We start from the raw sequence: 18,758 nt of genomic DNA, 5'->3' as shown, positions 1-18,758 counted from the left end.
CATGTATTGGTCAGATTTAAGGTCGTGAATAAAATGACTAAACATTTAAATTGTACACTTATTAATTTCAGTTTACTACTGCTACTTATTAACCTTAAAATCATTACTAAAGATGTTCCTTATGTTGCCGTTGCAGAGGCATATGGTTAGATAGATTTAACAAAAAATATAAATACATGCTTGGAAAATGTATTGAAATGTATGGTTTAGTGTTACTGAGTGACTATATCTTTATTTAATAATGTATGTGCTCATTTATGCGGAAATCTAAGTCTGTTATAGGGCTGAACAATATTAACAAAACATCATTTGGAACGATTTTGTCAGTTGTGATAAAACAAAATTTTCTATTTCTTCGTTCTCTTTTCCATCATCATAATGCCCCACCACTCACCTGAGCGTTATTATCTCGTCCACGAAGATCTATATCAGATGTCGGCCCAACAGACGGTGAAACTTAAACCAAGTGGCCAGAAACATTATTAGTAAATAGAGCACCTGAAGTATTATAGCATGCCAAATATTGCATCCAAGCAGTCCTTTGCAATTGTGATATTGCAAATATTTAAATTCATTTTATTGTGCACCATTATATCAAATTAACCCATTAAACCACTGGTTTAGTGCTTCTGAATTTCATTATTATATATGATATTGTTTAATTTGTTTATACTATAATTATCATAGCAATACTAGTGTGTGCAATGTTTGCGTGGATGCAGTAATTTCTGGCAGCACTGTTCTGTTTGCCCGTTTGGAGGGATGTTTACTGCCCTTGATGCCCTCTGATGTAGATTTTAGAGGCCGAGATGCTAAAGCTCCCAGAGTTTAGGGATATTCAGATGATGAAAGAGGAAAGTGACAGGGAAAATATCCTAATCATAACCAATAACGAAATCGCGATGATAAACAATAATATTGCAATTGCATGTTTTTGTTCTATTGTGCAGCTCTGGTTTATACTGATATCTAAGCCGGTGAGCATTGAGTTAGGATTTTAGTTGCTTGCAGTACGACATTGCTTAAGCTTCTTTTTATAGTGTTGATGATCAAATTGCTTTTATTTATAAAAGGAAATAATATGTTATTTCTGTTTATGACATTGTTAACTGTACCATTTTGATAGAACGACTTAAGAAAGAAATATAGAGTAAACAGCTACTTAGTTTAGGAGTAGTTGTCAAGTGTTTATTGCAAAGAATATTCTACCATTTTTTAGTTCTGCTCTTTATAGAGTAACACAAGTTTGGAAATTGAACATTTGTTGGTTATTTAGTTGGCCTACCTGGTCAAGCAGCCAGTGTGCAGTCACACCTTCCAGGTATGCCACTTGGAGCTTGACAATAGTAGTTTTACAACCGTGTTACTTTAATGAGAGAAACATGTGGTCCCACTTTACTTTGCCACCAGAAAAGTGCAGGAGGCATCTTTTAGCCAGCTGCAAAATAGTGCACAGCAACAAATGCGCCATGCAGATGGAGAGAACACCGGTCACTCTGGGATTTTCTCCAGCATCTTGTTAAAAGCAGATACTGATTAAAAGTTTGACCGGCTGATTCTGGTTGGAAGAGATGACATTTTTTTACACCACATAAGAGAGAAAAATGGTGCAGCAGGTTCTTTTAAATAGAGGGGGTTGTACCTGACAAAAATACATGAATTATATGTCTGTTGATTCATCAAATCATGTTTTTTATTAAATTTAAAAACGTGGATCAAAGTACATGCTGTTAGTTGATATGTTTTACAGACCAAACATTTTGGAAGGGTTTTTTTCCTTTAATGAATAAGAGATATAAATCAGATTTTTTCCCCCATTTAGCTTTACTAAATTAGCTAATTCTGATCTCAGCCTGATTAAACTTTGCAGCTCGAAATAAAAACAAATATTTCTGTATTATGAAGATTATACATGATAAAAGTAACCAAATTCATAAAAGATGTCTGTCTATATTAGACATGTGAAGTAGAATAAATGGGGAAGGTACCTAAAGTGTTCCAAGGCATTGAAGGTTACATAACTGCTCTGCAGGACAATATCAGGCAAACTGTGCAACCTACATACAATGTTTAGTTTTCATATTGCCATTACAACTATATATATTGGTTTTATTAAAAAGTCTAACTTTTTATATGTTGTTTATGAGAAGTGCTTGTGTTCTGTTTGCAGGTTGGTGTTAATATTTTTATCTCTGGGTAAGTCTGGTCACATCATCCCCAAAGTGGAGTGGAAGAGACTTTTTTTAATATCATGAATACGGCGTCCAGCATCTGCAGTTGAAGCAGTGTCAACAGCATCACTCGACTGTTGCAGCGTCACGAAGTCTGAGAAGATTCATTCTCATCTATTCGTTTGTTGGCTCCTTTTCTAGTTTGCATAAGATGTATGGTAGTGCCCGCTCTATTGGCAGAGGGGATGCCAAAAACGGTGCAGGAAGAGACGGAGGCGGTGGTAGTTATCAGGGATCCGGCCGTTCACCGCGCCTCCCTCGATCTCCTAGAATGGGACACCGACGCACCAACAGCACCGGCGGCAGCGGCGGAGGTCCTGGAGGAGCAGGAGGGAAAACTCTCTCCATGGAAAACATCCAGTCCCTTAATGCTGCGTATGCCACCTCGGGACCAATGTACCTGAGTGATAATGAGGTTGCCATGGCAGGCGATCACGTACCCAAAAGTGGCGTGACAGTGACCGCCACAGGGCGGCAAAGGGTGACGTACGGATCACGAGGTAGCAGCGGTGGAGTCGTAGCTGCTAGCACACCCAATATCTCCACCACAGTGCCTGCTAATGCAGTGCTGCCAGCAGGTATGATGGGAGGGGATGCACTGGCTTTTGGGGAGCACCACATGGCTTCCACAGTTCCCCACTCTCTAAGGCAGGCCAGAGACAACACCATACTCGACCTGCAAGCTCAACTTAAAGAGGTATTTTACTGAGTTCTCCCAGTTCGCTGGTCTCTTCCATTAAGAGCAAGACATCTCTGGATGACCTCATCCTAGAGGATCTAATCACGTGCTCAACTCTTGCTCTGTTCTGTCAGGTACTGCGTGAGAACGAGATGTTGAGGAGAGAAGTGGAAGTGAAGGAGAGCAAACTGAGTTCCTCCATGAATTCTATCAAAACCTTCTGGAGCCCGGAGCTCAAAAAGGAGCGAGCCCTTAGGAAGGACGAAGCTTCCAAGATCTCCGTTTGGAAGGAGCAGTATCGTGTTATTCAGGACGAAGCACAGGTGAGCATTACAGTCTCTGATGTTCTCTGTGTTAAATCATCACATTTGAGCAGGGAAAAAATAGTTAATTCAGTGTTACAGCTTTCATTCTCATTCTTCTCTCCCTGTATATGTTTAAAAGCTGGTTTTGAACATCTAGTTAATCCTCTTATGTGCAGCTATATGCTCATGCTTTGTAGATGAAAGGGATGTCAAATTTAATGGTGCATTAGCATTTTTGTATGCTTTGGAAAGTGCTGCAAGTGGTGAGCATAATAAAATGTGGCATTAAGGCCTACTTAATGTGTGTGTGTATGTGTGTGTTGTAGTTCTGCTACTGCACAGTATTAAAAGAAGAACAAAATAGTTGCTGCAGATGCACCTGTGTGGATTAAGGACTTTAGATATGTTCCCTGTGTCGGATACAATGTTTCTCCTCTGAGTTATGGGATGTTTTGATCACAGCTGGTCGGGTCATACAAAGTCTATGAACACAAGCAGAGAAATTATACAGAAAATGAATCTAAAACTGTCTACTTTCTAGTGTCTATAAATGGATCCTGACATTTTAGGTTCTGCTTTAATAAGATTATTGTGCCGACTATGTTTCTGCTGGAATGAGATTCTTACATTAACTTTAGCCTGAGTATTCGTTTGGATATCTTCTCTGGTAGCCGGTCTGCTGTCAGCTGCTTAACAGACATGCCGCTCTAGGCTTACCAGCTCTAGTTTTTAAACAGCTACCTTTTCATGCTACGTCTTTCTCTTCTTTTCTTTACTGGAAATATTTCCAACCAGCTGAATTTGTCTTTCCTTTAAGCGACGGAAAGTGTAGCAGCGTTCTTTCAGTCGGCTGACAGTGCGCAGCAACAGGTGGGGCGGGGTTAGTGCTACATTACACGTCATGCAGCCAGAGAAAAGCAGTCTCTGGCACTTTCTCTGATCTTTTTAAAAAGTAAAATATTTCTGATTTTAAAACTGTAACTTTTTCAAACATTGGCATACTTTATGACAGGTAACCGGACCATGCCTTGTTGTGACTAGCCGTAGATCTAGAACCTTAGTTATGGACATTGTTTTAAATATGATGTTTTAAATGCAGTTGATGGGATATTTTAAATCTTTTCTCATGGACAGTTTAAATTTAGATTGGTTATAGATCTGCAGTGTGAATGTACCTTTACTAGGTAGCAACACTATATTTAATAGGCATGAGCTAGTTACTGGTATTAAGGGGCACCAAGGTTTTACAAAGTTAAGGTCCCACAGAGTTGGGTGCACTGTAAGCAGCGCCTATTCTGCGCACATTGTCCGCAGACTTTTGAGATTTAATTTTCAAGCGTAGCAATTTCCTACATTTCCCACACGTTCTGCCATTGTGTCATCGGACGAGGGGGAAGAGCTAATTTGCAGCTTTGGATAAACAAAAAGAAAAGAAGGTGGTGTTAAAGACCATTTAACCAGACTAAGGACGAAGAAGAGTAATGCAGCCGTCAGTGCAGCGCAAAGAGTGACGGTGACATTGCGAGTCCTGACTGGTTACTCGGAGCAGTGTGTCACATAAATGACACTTAAATGGGACAGCACAGAGAGCCCGAGAGCAACTGGAGTTCACTCTGGCTTAGTGAAGCCCAGAAGGGCCCCCTGTTGCTCTATACTGCTGATCAGCTGGCTGAAACACTGCACCTACACTTTTTCTTAGCCTTCAGGAAAGACAGACTTGTCTTGTAATGAAAATTAAATGAGGGCCACCCATCATTCATATGAAGACAGCAATGTTTTACAACATTTGGCAAGCTACAAGTGCATGTTTATCAACCAGCTAAATGGAAGCTAGCTACTAGAGCAGATAGCCCAACTAATTAACCAGCTAATAGCAGCTCGTTAGACTCCCAGTGTTACTCTATAAGAAGCAAAACAGAAAATAAACATTCTGTGCACTAATTCCTTAGAAACTACTACTACATTCAGCGGGTGTTTATTCTCTCTATATTTGTTTACTATTTAAGTAATTTTTTAATCTTTTGAAATCAGTAACAATAAATAGGTGCTTCTTTGTAACAATCAGTATTGTATATTTGTATATTTTTTTTTAATTAGTTCAAAATTTTGTGTAAATACCTTGATACCCTAACAATGTAATATTTAACGTATACCGTTGTAATTTCATGCCAGCCTAGTACTTAATAATGCTAACATAATAAATACAGTTGAAGCCATTTAAAAAGCCTTTGTTGTAGCAATTGTGGAAATTAGGTTTCATTAACGAAGACAAATTGTCTTTGTTTAACTGATTCTTAATGGATGGGCAGGCCTCCTGCGTAATTTGCTGCCTTCGCCCCTGCTGACTCACAGAATCACACTCCAGACTAATTCCCAGTTATGCCGGACCAGCACAGGGCTAATCAGTGGGTGCTTTAATTTAAAGATGTCAGCTTTCAAATGTCTGCCTACGCCTCCCACGCTGGCATGCACGGAGAAACAGAAAGGCACGGACACTGATTATGGCTTTGGTGTAAACTGCAGGCTTCGTACTGGATGGAGGCCCAGCTGAATGTGCTTATTTGCAGTTTTGTGTCAGCTTGTATGCAGTTTTTCCTCTCTTTCATGGTTATTGCTTAATTTTATCCTACTCGTGTTTTACTTCACTGACAAAATAACAAAATTTAACTTGGTGTCAAGAAGAGTTTAGTTAGTGTATGTATGTGTTTTCTCTCAGACAGCCGACTGTTATTTCCCCTCAGGCGGTGAGGGTGAGAATATGGGGGCTGAGGAAGGGAGAAGGTGTGTGTGTGTGTGTGTATCGGTGCAGTCACAGCAGTGAGTCAGCCTTAGTCACAGGGCAGAGAAGGAGATAGAAAGGGGTTGTTGGTGAGAGGAGAGGTGACAGTATATAAAGGAGGAGAAGGAGCGACTAGGTGGAAGGTGGTTTTAATAGCAAGTCGGGACGAGAATGATGTGCACTGATGGAGGGTGAAGGACGGATTGACCAAGGAAGGAAAAAAGGAGGGGTCTGGAGGACAGAGAAAAATTAAGGCAGTCACTGAGTTCTCTCTTTGTTCAGTCTTCTGAAAAACGCTCCCAGCTGGTTCAGACCAGAGCGTAACACAGCCTCGTGTTACTGTCTCGCAGCCAAGTGCTGTGGCGTCAGATGCCGCAAACAATGCAATACTATACTGGGCTGATTGTGTTTCACCACTTGCATTTCTCAGGGCAAGAAATGTAACACTGTCCACAGAGCCTGCCCAGAGGGACAAATCAGTGGAGACGTAGCTACATTTATGATAAGGGCATTTTTTTTAAACCGAATTTGACACAATGATTTTCTCATGGTAACTGGTACCCTGCCTCTCGCCCATTGACATCTGGGGAGAGGCACCAGAACCAGAATGGATGAACAGATGGATGTTCTCATGGATGTACACATTGAATCGATAATTTTTCATTTGCCTCGTGCGACGTTGTTTCAGTTTTCTGTCAAATATAGGGTTCTTACAACATTTTGAAAATTCTGGAAAGGCACTAAATTTACTTTTTGAATGTTATACTGTAGGAAAGGCGTGGCATTTCACTCTCCCAAAGAGCCACATGATTAACTAGGAATGTTTTGAGGGGACTGGGTCATTGGAAGAACTCGTCTATTACAAAAATATTTGACTTAATATTAAATAAATATAAATTATTTTAAATAGCTGTTACTAACAGTGCTCCTTGTATCTGAACAATAAATGCAACATGCCATAATGAGTACTCGAACTTTATGTTGTCCGAATGTGAAACCACTGTAAAAACTAAAAACATGTACTAGGGCTGCAACTAACAATTATTTTGCTAATGGATTAATCTGTTGACTATTTTGTTTTTCAATTAATTGATTAATAATCGGATGGCAATAGGAGATTTTTACAGAATTTGAACCAGATGAAGCTAAAGCTACGCCACTTGATGAGTTCTGCATAGAGCATTTTTACAGACTTGGATGGGTTTTCATCTTAAATGCAAAATGTACATATTTTTTGTACAATGTTTGCCTAATTACTGCTCTCATTGGGCTTTTCTTTCAGCAAATGGCACATTTTGGTCTGTATACTCCAGTTAACGATTATTCGATTACTAAATTAGTTGACGATTATTTCAATAATTAATTAATGACAAATAATCCGATGAATTGCTTCAGCCCTAACGTGTACGTTCTTGTATTTCACTCTGTTTCACTCTTTTATACCCCACTGTAACAGCTGAGAACACCGGTCCCCTATTTCATAAATAAGTACTTCAGAATGAGGCTGAACCATGTTAGGAAATTAGATTGTGACGTTATTGCTTCCAACACTCTGTGACCTTTAGCATGTTGGGTGCTTTAATCTGTCAGGTGTGGGCCTCTGCTGCACTGAGACGCCATCGAACAAGCTGAAGTGTGTATTAATAACTTCTGGAAAAATCAAGCAATAAATCTTCTCATCTAACAGCTCTTTGCAGCATTTGAATGTGGACACTGACATTGCCATGTTTATGTTGCGCAGTCCTTGCGTAGAAGCACGTGTTTTTAAAACTCCAGGATGATCAGGATGTAAGTGAATAAGACTTAAAATGACTGTTTCCACCTGATAATTGAAATACATCCTGAACGACTCGTTCACAGTTACCCACCTTACGTGCAAATACACCTGCAGCCAGGTCACAGAGTGGGCTGTCAGCTGATCGGTCAACATGTCCGCTGATGTTTCTCCAAGATCAAAGATGTATTCAGAGACTTGAACCGCAGCAGCATTCAGACTTAAGCACACCTGAGATTTGACTGACCCTCATTTATGAGGAGTTATTTCAGCTGCAAACTATTTCCAAGCTTATTGGGGAACAGGGATATGAGAGAGGGAACAGAGAATAAATAATGTGGGAGTTTACAGAGCTCGGCATCAGTACATTTGCACATCTTTATTATTATCAGCACATTATGCTGCAGAAATGTGATGGGGTGTTCCACACTGTGCTCAGTTGCAGCAAAAAGCTGATTTTACAAGATCCTGGTTTTCTGTTTTTGCACGAAAAACAAAATTAGTGTTAAAAAAATATTAGTAATCAGTATGCTAACTGTAGCTGCAGCGTGGCTAATTATTGTTTTTGTGCTTTGAATAAAAATAACTATATCATGTTAACCCTGATCTTCCCTTTAAGGGAGAATCACACCAAATATTTGTACTTTTTAAAAAATTGACAAAGATGTTAAAATGTTTGGTTCTGAAAGGCTAAAAAATGTGTCTTCTCTGTCCCCAGCATCTCCAGATGACTGTTCAAGCTCTTCAGGATGAGCTGAGGATCCAGAGGGACCTGAACCAGCTGTTCCAGCAAGACCCTGCCACTCAAGGAAGGGAGCTGGCCCTGACATCTGAACCTACGGAAGAGAACTTCCGGAGACTACATGCTGAGCATGAGAGGCAGGCCAAAGAGCTCTTCCTTCTTAGGAAGACGCTGGAGGAGATGGAGCTGAGGATTGACACACAGAAACAAACCTTAGTGGCCAGAGACGAGTCCATCAAAAAGCTTCTGGAGATGCTGCAGAGCAAAGGTAGGTTTAAGAGAAGTTTAAATAAATGTCACAGAAATGGACACCATAATCCTAACGCTGACAATTATCCTAAGGAATAAATTGCACCCAAAGTGATGGAGAGTGTATTAGTAAAAATGTACTGAGTGTACTAAGCAACATTTAACCTTTTTATCAGGAGAGAAGATCTAACCAACCCTAGAAATAACAATGCCAACAGTAGTAAAATCATTAGTGACATGTGATTAGCAGGTTTCTAATAGAGATGCAACATATATCTGCAGTAACATCGGTATCAACTGATGTTAGTAATTTTTTTACATATCGGTGTTGGTTCCATAAAAAAAAACTGGGCTGATATTAACAACCAGTGTTATTATCTTGTTGTCTGTGTTTTGGGAGGAGGAGGGGGGGTTGCATATTTTCTAACTACAGTTTAATTACTCCAAACCTGGTTGTTTTGATGTGTTGGAATAATCCTGGCATGATGTTGGGATGCTGTAGTGGTGGGTTTCTGACAGATCACATTATTAAGTAAATAACATCTCCACTGACACAGCAGGCAATTATAACTGCCTTTAGCTGAAGCAGTGTTCCATATTAGATATGGACATTTACAAGGGGGCTGTGTATTCTGGCAAAACTCTGGAAAAGTTTGGAATTTGAAAATGTTTTCCTGGTATGGATAGGCATGGAAAAATAATTGTTTCCAGACGTGATGCCCTGTTTTCTAAAAGTTGTCCGTCCATCCGTCCGTTATTCCATCCGGTCGCAGAACCGTTAATCAGGCCATCTGCCTACATGTTTAATCCTGTGTCCATCCATCCATCCATCCATCCATCCATCCATCCATCCTTCGGTCCGTCCACCACTTATGCATAAATCTGTTCGTCTGTCCATTTATCTCTCCATCAATTATTCCATCCCTCCCTCTCCTCCCAGTCTCTGTTTTTTGCAGATCCCATCATTTAATCCCTAAACTCCTTTGTATTTATACCTTCAACATAGACTAAAAGGGACTGATACCTATGAAGGTGTAAGAGTTTGGAAAAGTTTGGAATTACAAGTTACTTTTTGTGTCGGTCTCTGTTTAATCTGATTGTCAGGTTACTAGTCTAAAAGCGTCCAACTATCTTTATGTTCATGAAGTCCATACGTATGTTTTGTGTGTGTTTGACAGCACCATCTGCCAAAGCGTCAGAGGAAGACCAGGAGAGGACCAGGAGGCTGGCTGATGCAGAAATGCACAGGCATCACCTGGAGAGTTTACTGGACCAGAGAGATCGAGAGATTACTGCACTCAGAGAGGTAAGGCTCAGATCCACTATTCTTACTCTAAATGACACTTTCACTGTGTCTGTATATTTTATTTTAAAAAATCCCTTTTTTAAATTACTGATCCAGCAGGAGCTTCATCGTCGATACGAAGGAACTCCAGAGTCCACCAAAACAAAGGCTTTACAGACTGTTATCGACATGAAGGTGAGGATTTAACTGTTTCTGTGTATTCGTCTTAGTCACATCATGCCTCAACAAATTTTAAATACCACAGGATGCAAAAATCAATTCCATGGATCGTAGCCTGAGGGACATGGAGGAAGAACTGCTAATGCTGAAATCCAACGGACTCTTGAGCTGCGAGGAGCGCCAGGAGGAAATGAAGCAAATGGAGGTGTACCGCAGTCACACCAAGTTCATGAAAAACAAGGTCAGAGACAAAGTCAAATCAGTCAGTCAGTCAGTCATTTTCTACCGCTTATTCCATAGTGGGTCGCGGGGGAGCTGGTGCCTATCTCCAGCAGTCTATGGGCGAGAGGCAGGGTACACCCTGGACAGGTCGCCAGTCCATCACAGGGCAACACACAAACAACCACACACATTCATTCATACACCTAAGGACAATTTAGAGTTACCAATTAACCTAACAGGCATGTCTTTGGACTGTGGGAGGAAGCCGGAGTACCCGGTGAGAACCCACGCATGCACGGGGAGAACATGCAAACTCCTTGCAGAAAGACCCCAAGCTGGGAATTGAACCCAGGACCTTCTTGCTGCAAGGCAACAGTGCTACCAACTGCGCCACCGTGCAGCCCAGTTTAATTTAATTTGGCTATTTAAATGTTTGTCAATTCTTCCAAGTTTCAAGCTCATAAATAAGTGCGTTGAAATCTTTCTCATATTTTTCAGATGGAGCAGGTGAAGCAGGACCTTTCCAGGAAGGATACCGAGCTGCTTGGTTTGCAGACTAAACTGGAGACCTTAACCAACCAGTTCTCAGACAGCAAACAGCACATTGAAGTCCTCAAGGAGTCTCTCACTGCCAAGGAGCAGCGCGCTGCCATCTTACAGACAGAAGTACAACAAAAGTCCAAAAAGATGGCAAAGTTCTCATTCTTCAATTTAGCGTTTTTATACATGTTGTATTTGTTTTATTCCTGTGCAGGTTGATGCCTTACGTCTGCGCTTGGAAGAGAAGGAGGCAACGTTGAATAAGAAGAGCAAGCAGATCCAAGAAATGTCAGAGGAGAAGGGAACCCTGAATGGAGAAATCCACGACCTGAAGGACATGCTGGACGTTAAGGAGCGCAAAATTAATGTGCTGCAGAAGAAGGTGATGTTAAAAATGCATCCTGTAGTGTATCTCCTGTGGTGGATGTCTGCTTTGACTGACTGGTATTGTCTGTTGGCAGATTGAGAACCTGCAGGAGCAACTGAGGGACAAAGAGAAGCAGATGAGCAGCTTAAAGGAGAGAGTGAAGTCCCTGCAGGCGGACACATCAAACACTGACACTGCTCTCACAACACTGGAGGAGTCGCTGGCAGAAAAGGTACGTTTACATCTGCCAAATGGCTGCTGTGATTCCTGTTTGAATGGCTGTTCATCTGAAAACATCTTTTATGACTTCCTCTCACGATTTTAAGGAGCGAATCATTGAGCGTCTGAAGGAGCAGCGAGACCGAGATGACCGGGAGAAGACTGAGGAGCTCGACTGCTCCAAGAAGGAGCTGAAAGAGCTGAAGGAGAAGCTGAGCTTGGTGCAGGGAGACCTGTCAGACCGAGAGGTGAGCAACAGATGGACAAACACACGCAGTTCTGTTGGGATTCTAAAAATACACAGGGAACATCTTTCTTTTTTTGATGAGTCATACTTTCAGTTTCCTCGTGCTTGACAAGCTCAAATGCCTTTTCGCATGCAGACCTCTTTGTTGGACCTGAAGGAGCATGCGTCATCCCTAGCCTCTTCAGGGCTGAAGAAAGATACCAAACTCAAGAGTTTTGAAATAGCCTTAGAGCAGAAGAAGGAGGAGTGCCTCAAACTGGAGAACCAACTAAAGAGAGTGAGATAATGGATGATGTTAGTTAACGACCGTGTGGTTCATGCTTCCTGACCTGTATGTGATTTTTGATTGGACTTCTGTCCTGTTAGGCTCAAAATGCAACACTGGAAGCTCAAGCCAACACAGAGCTGGCTGAGCGCATTAGGAACCTGGAGCAGGAAGTGGCCCGTCACAGAGAGGATTCTGGGAAGGCTCAGGCTGAGGTGGACCGCCTCCTCGAGATACTTCGGGAAATGGAGAATGAGAAGAATGACAAGGACAAGAAGATCAGTGAACTGGAGAGGTGGGTTATGTGGTTTCTGTTTAATGATCAGAGTTCAAGTTTAGTTTTAGTTTGTCCCAACTTACAGCCTGTAGTTTCTCAAAGTGATTCCAGACGGTCAGAGATGGTCAGGCCGAAGGTATGCACATGATTTAGAGGAGCGACTTCTTCTGTCTGTCACTCAGATGTATGCAAGCTGACAAACATCTCCATCTACTTCTGCAATAACTCAATGTGATGTGTGGCTGATTCAGCATTTAGTATCTCAGTTGACTTGCTAACCTTAAGTATCTCATTCTAAAGAGTGTGAATTATTGGATGAGGTTCTTTTCTTCCTTCCTAATCTTTACAGGTGCTTAGTTTCTTAACCTGAGTGTCTTTTCTCTTTACTGCTATCTTTGCGCTGGAAATTTTTTACCCGACCAGTTTGGCCTCCAGGTTAGTACTTGGTCTTTTCTATCCACCTGACACCCCTTTCACTTTATCCTCTTTGTTTTGTTTCGTTCGTTTTTCTCTGCACCTCTTCTTTCTCTAAAGCATGTTCTGGGTGCACCCTCTATCTTTTCCTGAACCACTTTATTTATATTCATGTTCATGATTTCTCTTTGGCCATCTCTGGTTTTAATTTATGTCAAATCTGACATTGATTGAGAAAAAACTATGCCAAAGCATCTGGATTTGGTACATTGTCAATTTTAAAGGAAGCTTTTTATTAGGCCATATTTCTGTATGTTTACTTTTTAATTACATCCTGGTTCTATGATTGCTTATTATGTCAATAAAACAAAAAAAAAAGGCTGATACTATAAGTAGGCATGCATTGGCTAACTGTTCAGTTACAAAATTACTAAACACCTAGTTACTGAAACTGGGTTCGTATACAGTCATGAAAGGTATTAAACAGAAATGAAATTAGATTTGTATCATTTTTATTTAAGTTTCCAGACTTTATTCCAGGATCTAAAATATAAAAATAATAATTTCTCAATTTTTACATTATTTTATGTTTAGGGGATTTGCCACATCACAACCTTAGCTGTTGTCCCACTTATTGATCACCTATCAACAGATAAAAAAAATAAAAAATGGGCCACAGCCTTTTTTAATCTATCGATCCTTATAGCTCTGGGTTTTAAACCGGACCCTGGCTTCTTGAACTGAGTTTGGTTGAGGTGCCAAACAAAGAGTATGCATATTTATTTTTTTAAATGAAGGTATCACTGCTCGCAGTGAGATATTAAGTTATCTGTAGTTCATTTTTGATCATCCGAGTTACACGTAGCTCGCCACAGTCTGTGTGAATGTATATACGAATGGGTGAATGACCTACTGTAGCATAAAGCGCTTTGGAGTATCTGGGGACTTGATAAAGCCGTTTTACCATTTACATTTTTCAAGTATTATAGATTTTTACCTGATTTAATTTTCACCAAATTTAAAAGAAAATAAACAAACCAACAAAAAAACATTTACCCATTACCTCACTGCCAAATCATAAACCAGTTTCCAGGCAGACGGATTGAAACGTTAATAAAACCCGTACTGTTTTGTACACAATTGTCCATAATGTCATAAAAACTGATGGGGAAAAATGATCTGAAAGCATGAAATTTTGAGATTGAAAAATAATCAAATTGAAACCAACAAAAATGGTCAGATTTGCATTTTTTATTGTTTTACTGTTTATTCTTTATAAAGTGAATTGACACATTATTTGTAAGCTTTTACCATAAATGTGATGTGTATTTGTGTGATCAATAATTATTCACAAAAAATCAAATTTCTGACTATCCTTAATGTAAGCAAGTATCTAATTTCCAATGTTTATATTTAGAGACATTTCTTCTTTAGCATACAATATCGTACATACATAAAGATAAAAAAGGGTCATCTGTGTAACAAACTCATGCATTTGAAATGTGAGAAATAAGCTTGCAAAACGTTCTCCAAATTATTAGCTACGTATTTAATAGGGTTAGATTTAAACACCGTCAGTGTTTTTACAGACGGTACTAGTTAAACAAATGTCTCAAATATCTGGCCTGTGTAGGCAAATGAAGGACCAGTCTAAAAAGGTGGCCTCTCTGAAGCACAAGGAGCAGGTGGAGAAGAGCAGGAATGCTCGATTGATGGAGGAGGCCAGGAAGAGGGAGGACAACCTGTCCGAAACGTCCCAGCAGGTGAAGGTGAGGCGTGTATGTAAGTTGCTCGGGCTTGAATATAGTCTGCAGGAAATGCATCCTGCGGTGTTGCGTCAGCGTCTCACAAAGCAAAATTTTCGCTGGTGTGAAGGACACTCTGCGTCAGAGATCAGAGCGCATTGAGGAGCTGGAGGAGGCTCTGAGGGAGAGCGTTCAAATCACTGCTGAGCGAGAGATGGTGCTGGCACAGGAAGAGGCTGCTCGATCGCTGCAGGAGAAACAGGTAATCAAACAAAAACGCACACATGCGCATGACAAGTCAGTATTAACCAACCTACAGAAGCAGCTGCTGCTACATATCTAAACATTTCTGTGTACACACAAATAAAATCTGGTCTTTCTCTTTCACCTTTTGGCTGTCTTTGCGGTGTTGATCACTCTTTCTTTGTCCTGCCTCCTCTCTTCTGGCCTCCTCACCTCCTTTATCTTTGCTTTTCGTTTTTTCTTGTCTTCTTTCTGCTACACAACCGCCTCTCCGAAGCACTCACTCAAACCAATGCATGAGTCCAACCTCTCCCACTTTAAGTGGTCTAAGGTATGAGTCCAGTAATTGTGATCTCCATCAGTGACCAGCAGCTCAATAAAACCAACACTTCTACAAGTCATGCAGTCTTGTGCAACAATAACAAAGGTTATTTTTCGGTATATGTGAAGGCTTTCAGATTGATGTTCAGACTGCATGGATTTGTAAAGTGTTTTCAGCCCATGTAAATTTGATGGGATTATTTTTACCCTGCTGTTTGCTTGTAAAGTATTGCTCCTAGAAGGGGTTCACTTACATTGCCTTGCGAAAGTATTCATGCTTCTTGTATTTTCCCACATTTTATCATGACACAACCACAAACTTCAATGTATTTCACTGAAATTAAATGCAAAATGCTGTGTGTTGTGGAAAACTAACCATGCACATCAGACTGAACTCTCCCTCTCCCCATATTGACACATGGTGGTGGCAGTATCATGCTGTAGGAATGCTTTTCTTCAGCAGGGACACGGAAGCTGGTCAGAGTTTGAAGGGGAGCAGGATGGAACTAAAAGGGAACTTGCTAAAGGCTGCAAAAGAGGTTTACTTTCCACCTAGAGAGCAACCTTAAACATACCGCCAGAGCTGCAGTGGAATAGTTTAGATTCAGTCATTTTAACGTGTTAAAATGGCTCAATCAATGTTCAGACTTAAATACAATCTGGTCTCTCTGGCAACATGAGAACTGCTGTACATGGATGCCTTCTATCCACTTTGACCGGGCTTGAGCTATTTTTGCAAAGAAGAATGAGCAGAAATCTTCAGTTTCTTTATGTGTAAAGGTGATAGAGTCAGTCTACAAACTATTGGTTACATATTCGTATACCACAGTTTTCAGATTTTTTATGTGCAAAACATTTTGAAAACTGCGATGGACTGGCGACCTGTCCAGGGTGTACCCTGCCTCTCGCCCATAGACTGCTGGAGATGGGCACCAGTTCCCCCGCGACCCACTATGGAAGAAGCGGTAGAAAATGACTGACTGATGATGACTGACATTTTGAAAACCTTTTTGTTTTTTTCCTTCTAGATGATTTTGTGCCAATTTGTGTTGGTCCATCACACAAAATCCCTCAAAAAGGTTTGTGGTTGTAAAGTGACATAATGTGGAAATGCTCGAGGCGTATGAAAGCCTTCGTAAGGCACTGTATTCATCAGTTAGCCAGCGAATGAAGATGAACTATTCAACTTTTCTCTTGGGAACTGTTGAAAAAAATCTACTAAGTGGCTACAAAAATACCTGTGAGCTCATCTCATTTGCTTTGGGAGGATGTTTTTGTCACCCCTCCTGTTCAAATTTCCACCAGCCCTGTCCCCGTCCAGGTCATCTCTGCTGTTTAACCATTCCAATGCAGGTTTGATACGTTAATAACTTGTGAACACAACAAAGAGGACTGCTGCTGATGTGGAAGGGTTATTTTGATGTACCATCATTGCTTCATTTATGTTGGTTTTTCTTGTCTTTTTTGACTGCTTGGACCTCTGTTTAGTTGCATCCAGAGGTTAAAGGGATAGATAGACAACTTTGTATGAGGTTCTGTATGGTTGTTAGTCTTAGTTCTCTTACTTGTTGTTGAAAGATGTCATAGTGACTAAATAGAGTGGTGGAAAGCAAAAAGCTGCTCCAGGGGTCTGCAACCTGCAGCTCCAGAGCTGCAACTGGCTCTTTAGACCTTCCACTGTGACTCTTAATAATTTTGGCCAAAAATGATAAAGAAATGAGCTAAATTTTTCAATGTAAAGGGAAAAAATAAATGCTAGCATTAGTTTTTCACACTAGTAATGGTAGGAACAGTTTTTTTAAAGTCATTGTTTTGCCTTTAGGTTGCAGGTGATGTGCTTTTTGTTTTTTTATCTATAAAATTGTAATTTCCCATTAAAGAAAATGTATTCATTCCCTTTTACAGAAAAGTGGGATGTTTTTCTTTATTTTAAAACCTAAACAAACAAAAATGAAATAGTTTTTCTTTCATTTAAAAACCAAAAAACAAATTCCTATAGTGGGTATTGTAAAAACAGCTATTTCTTTTTTTGAAAAGCCATGTAACTTTTGTGGCTCCGTTGCTGGACGGAATGCAAAAATCAAAAAAGGCTTTTATCAACACTGCTGAAAGAGATGTGACATTTTAAACCATCTTTTACATCATATTTTAGCGATTAGCACGGTTTGCATCGCTGAGATGTCATGTTTCATGACTGCTAGACGCCTGAAGAGGATGAAATGGAGCAGCTTCGCTGTAATAAGTTCAGCCTTCCAGTCAATTGCTGAATTCTCCCTCTCCATTTAGGTAGGAGCCTGAACCAATGGCTGACATGCCTTTTTATAGAAAGTACCGTTTGCTTTTATCAAATCCTCTAACAGCTTTTATTTAATTTTTTTCTTGTTCTAAATTTACCTAAACCTCCTTAATATTGAAAATAGCTGCGTTTTCTTCCTCCAGTCACAACATCCTGACTGAAAAGTATTGGTCTCACTCTGATGTGTTAGTTTAGTAATATTAAATTCATTAATCTGAACAAGATTGGAATTTTATTTTCTGACAGGCCGATATCCAGCTACATTATCTGAGAATCTTTCTTTCAATGATGTCCAAACTTTTTCCCACGGGCTCAGATTGTCAAGTGGAAATTACCCGAGGACCAAAGTAATTTTTTCAAATTTATATAAAAACTCAAATATGATCCCATTTAGATTTTCTTTACTTGCATGTATGCCTTATTAAACGTAAGGCATACAATTTCTTACATTTATGTGTCATTTATTTGTTTGGTCTAGAAAATATTTTTACATTTTTATTTTTTTTTGTCAGCTTTGGCCAGTATGTGATTATCCTGGTGTAATGACCTGATATCGCTCTATTATTACCAACCTTTAAAACAAAACTGTATAAGATGATCAAATTGCCTTTAAAACAGAAAACCAACAATTTCTGGATTGCTGCTGCTAAAATAAAATTTACCATTACAGGTGTAGCAATGTTGTCTATGATATTTATTTGTTATTGAGAACATAGCTGAGAGTGTTGACAAGTCAGTCGCTTCATATTCTCATGACAATGAATTACATTTAATTAAATATAATTTGTTGTTAAAAAAACAAAAACTGAATGCTGCTTCAGTCAAAAGGAGTCAAATAGAATCAAACCAAATTCAGCTGAAAACATGTAATTTTAAAAGCTTATTTTTAGGAGATGTACACAGAGTTCAGTAGAAGCATTTATGTGCTCCGAAACCGGGAAGGAGGTGCTCTGCTAGAGACTCCGTCCACTCTGGATCTTTCTCTGGCTTTTTATTAAAGTGGCTTTAAACCACAGAGGCAGTATGATGGGAGATTTTTGAGACCAGTTGCCAGCCCATGCCTAATTCTCAGCTGCATGAACAGGATAAGGGTCCCTCGCTGTATGTAGCTACTAAATAAATGGATACGCCCAAGTATCTGACTAGCTGTAAGCATTTCTCACAGCAATATGTCACTTTTCTACAACAGATAAAGAAACGTTTACTGAAAATATATTTGCAGAACCTCACTTCAAAAAATCTAAACCATCCCTTTAATGCGCCCTGGAATTAAAATGGTTTCCAGTCTATATAGAGCTACTTGTACATTTGTTTGCTAGTAATGATTGTTCACTTTAGTGGGATTTAGAGTACATAGCAGGAAATCAAACAGGTTCTA

The 18,758-nt window shown here is 39.9% G+C and overlaps 1 protein-coding gene across 11 annotated transcripts in view; it reads left to right on the top strand.

Moving 5' to 3' along the window:
- Positions 1-18,758, top strand: part of LOC124881386 (ELKS/Rab6-interacting/CAST family member 1-like) — a 29,606-nt gene that overhangs the window by 897 nt on the left and 9,951 nt on the right. For 2 of the 11 annotated variants that reach the window (XM_047386984.1, XM_047387010.1), the window contains exons 2-16: positions 2,171-2,928; positions 3,045-3,233; positions 8,487-8,778; positions 9,938-10,065; positions 10,156-10,239; positions 10,310-10,465; positions 10,945-11,112; positions 11,201-11,368; positions 11,448-11,585; positions 11,680-11,820; positions 11,956-12,096; positions 12,186-12,379; positions 12,785-12,796; positions 14,409-14,544; positions 14,651-14,782. In XM_047386984.1, the coding sequence (XP_047242940.1) occupies positions 2,383-2,928; positions 3,045-3,233; positions 8,487-8,778; positions 9,938-10,065; positions 10,156-10,239; positions 10,310-10,465; positions 10,945-11,112; positions 11,201-11,368; positions 11,448-11,585; positions 11,680-11,820; positions 11,956-12,096; positions 12,186-12,379; positions 12,785-12,796; positions 14,409-14,544; positions 14,651-14,782 (2,625 nt within the window). In that variant the 5' untranslated portion in view covers positions 2,171-2,382. The remainder of the gene's footprint in view (positions 1-2,170; positions 2,929-3,044; positions 3,234-8,486; positions 8,779-9,937; positions 10,066-10,155; positions 10,240-10,309; positions 10,466-10,944; positions 11,113-11,200; positions 11,369-11,447; positions 11,586-11,679; positions 11,821-11,955; positions 12,097-12,185; positions 12,380-12,784; positions 12,797-14,408; positions 14,545-14,650; positions 14,783-18,758) is intronic. The other 9 variants (XM_047387006.1, XM_047387011.1, XM_047387009.1 and 6 more) reach the window with 7 other exon arrangements.

Source organism: Girardinichthys multiradiatus, chromosome 2 (assembly GCF_021462225.1).
Source record: "Girardinichthys multiradiatus isolate DD_20200921_A chromosome 2, DD_fGirMul_XY1, whole genome shotgun sequence".
Lineage (NCBI taxonomy): Eukaryota > Metazoa > Chordata > Actinopteri > Cyprinodontiformes > Goodeidae > Girardinichthys > Girardinichthys multiradiatus.
Note: the sequence above shows the minus strand (reverse complement) of the source record. Positions and strands in the feature narration are given on the sequence as shown.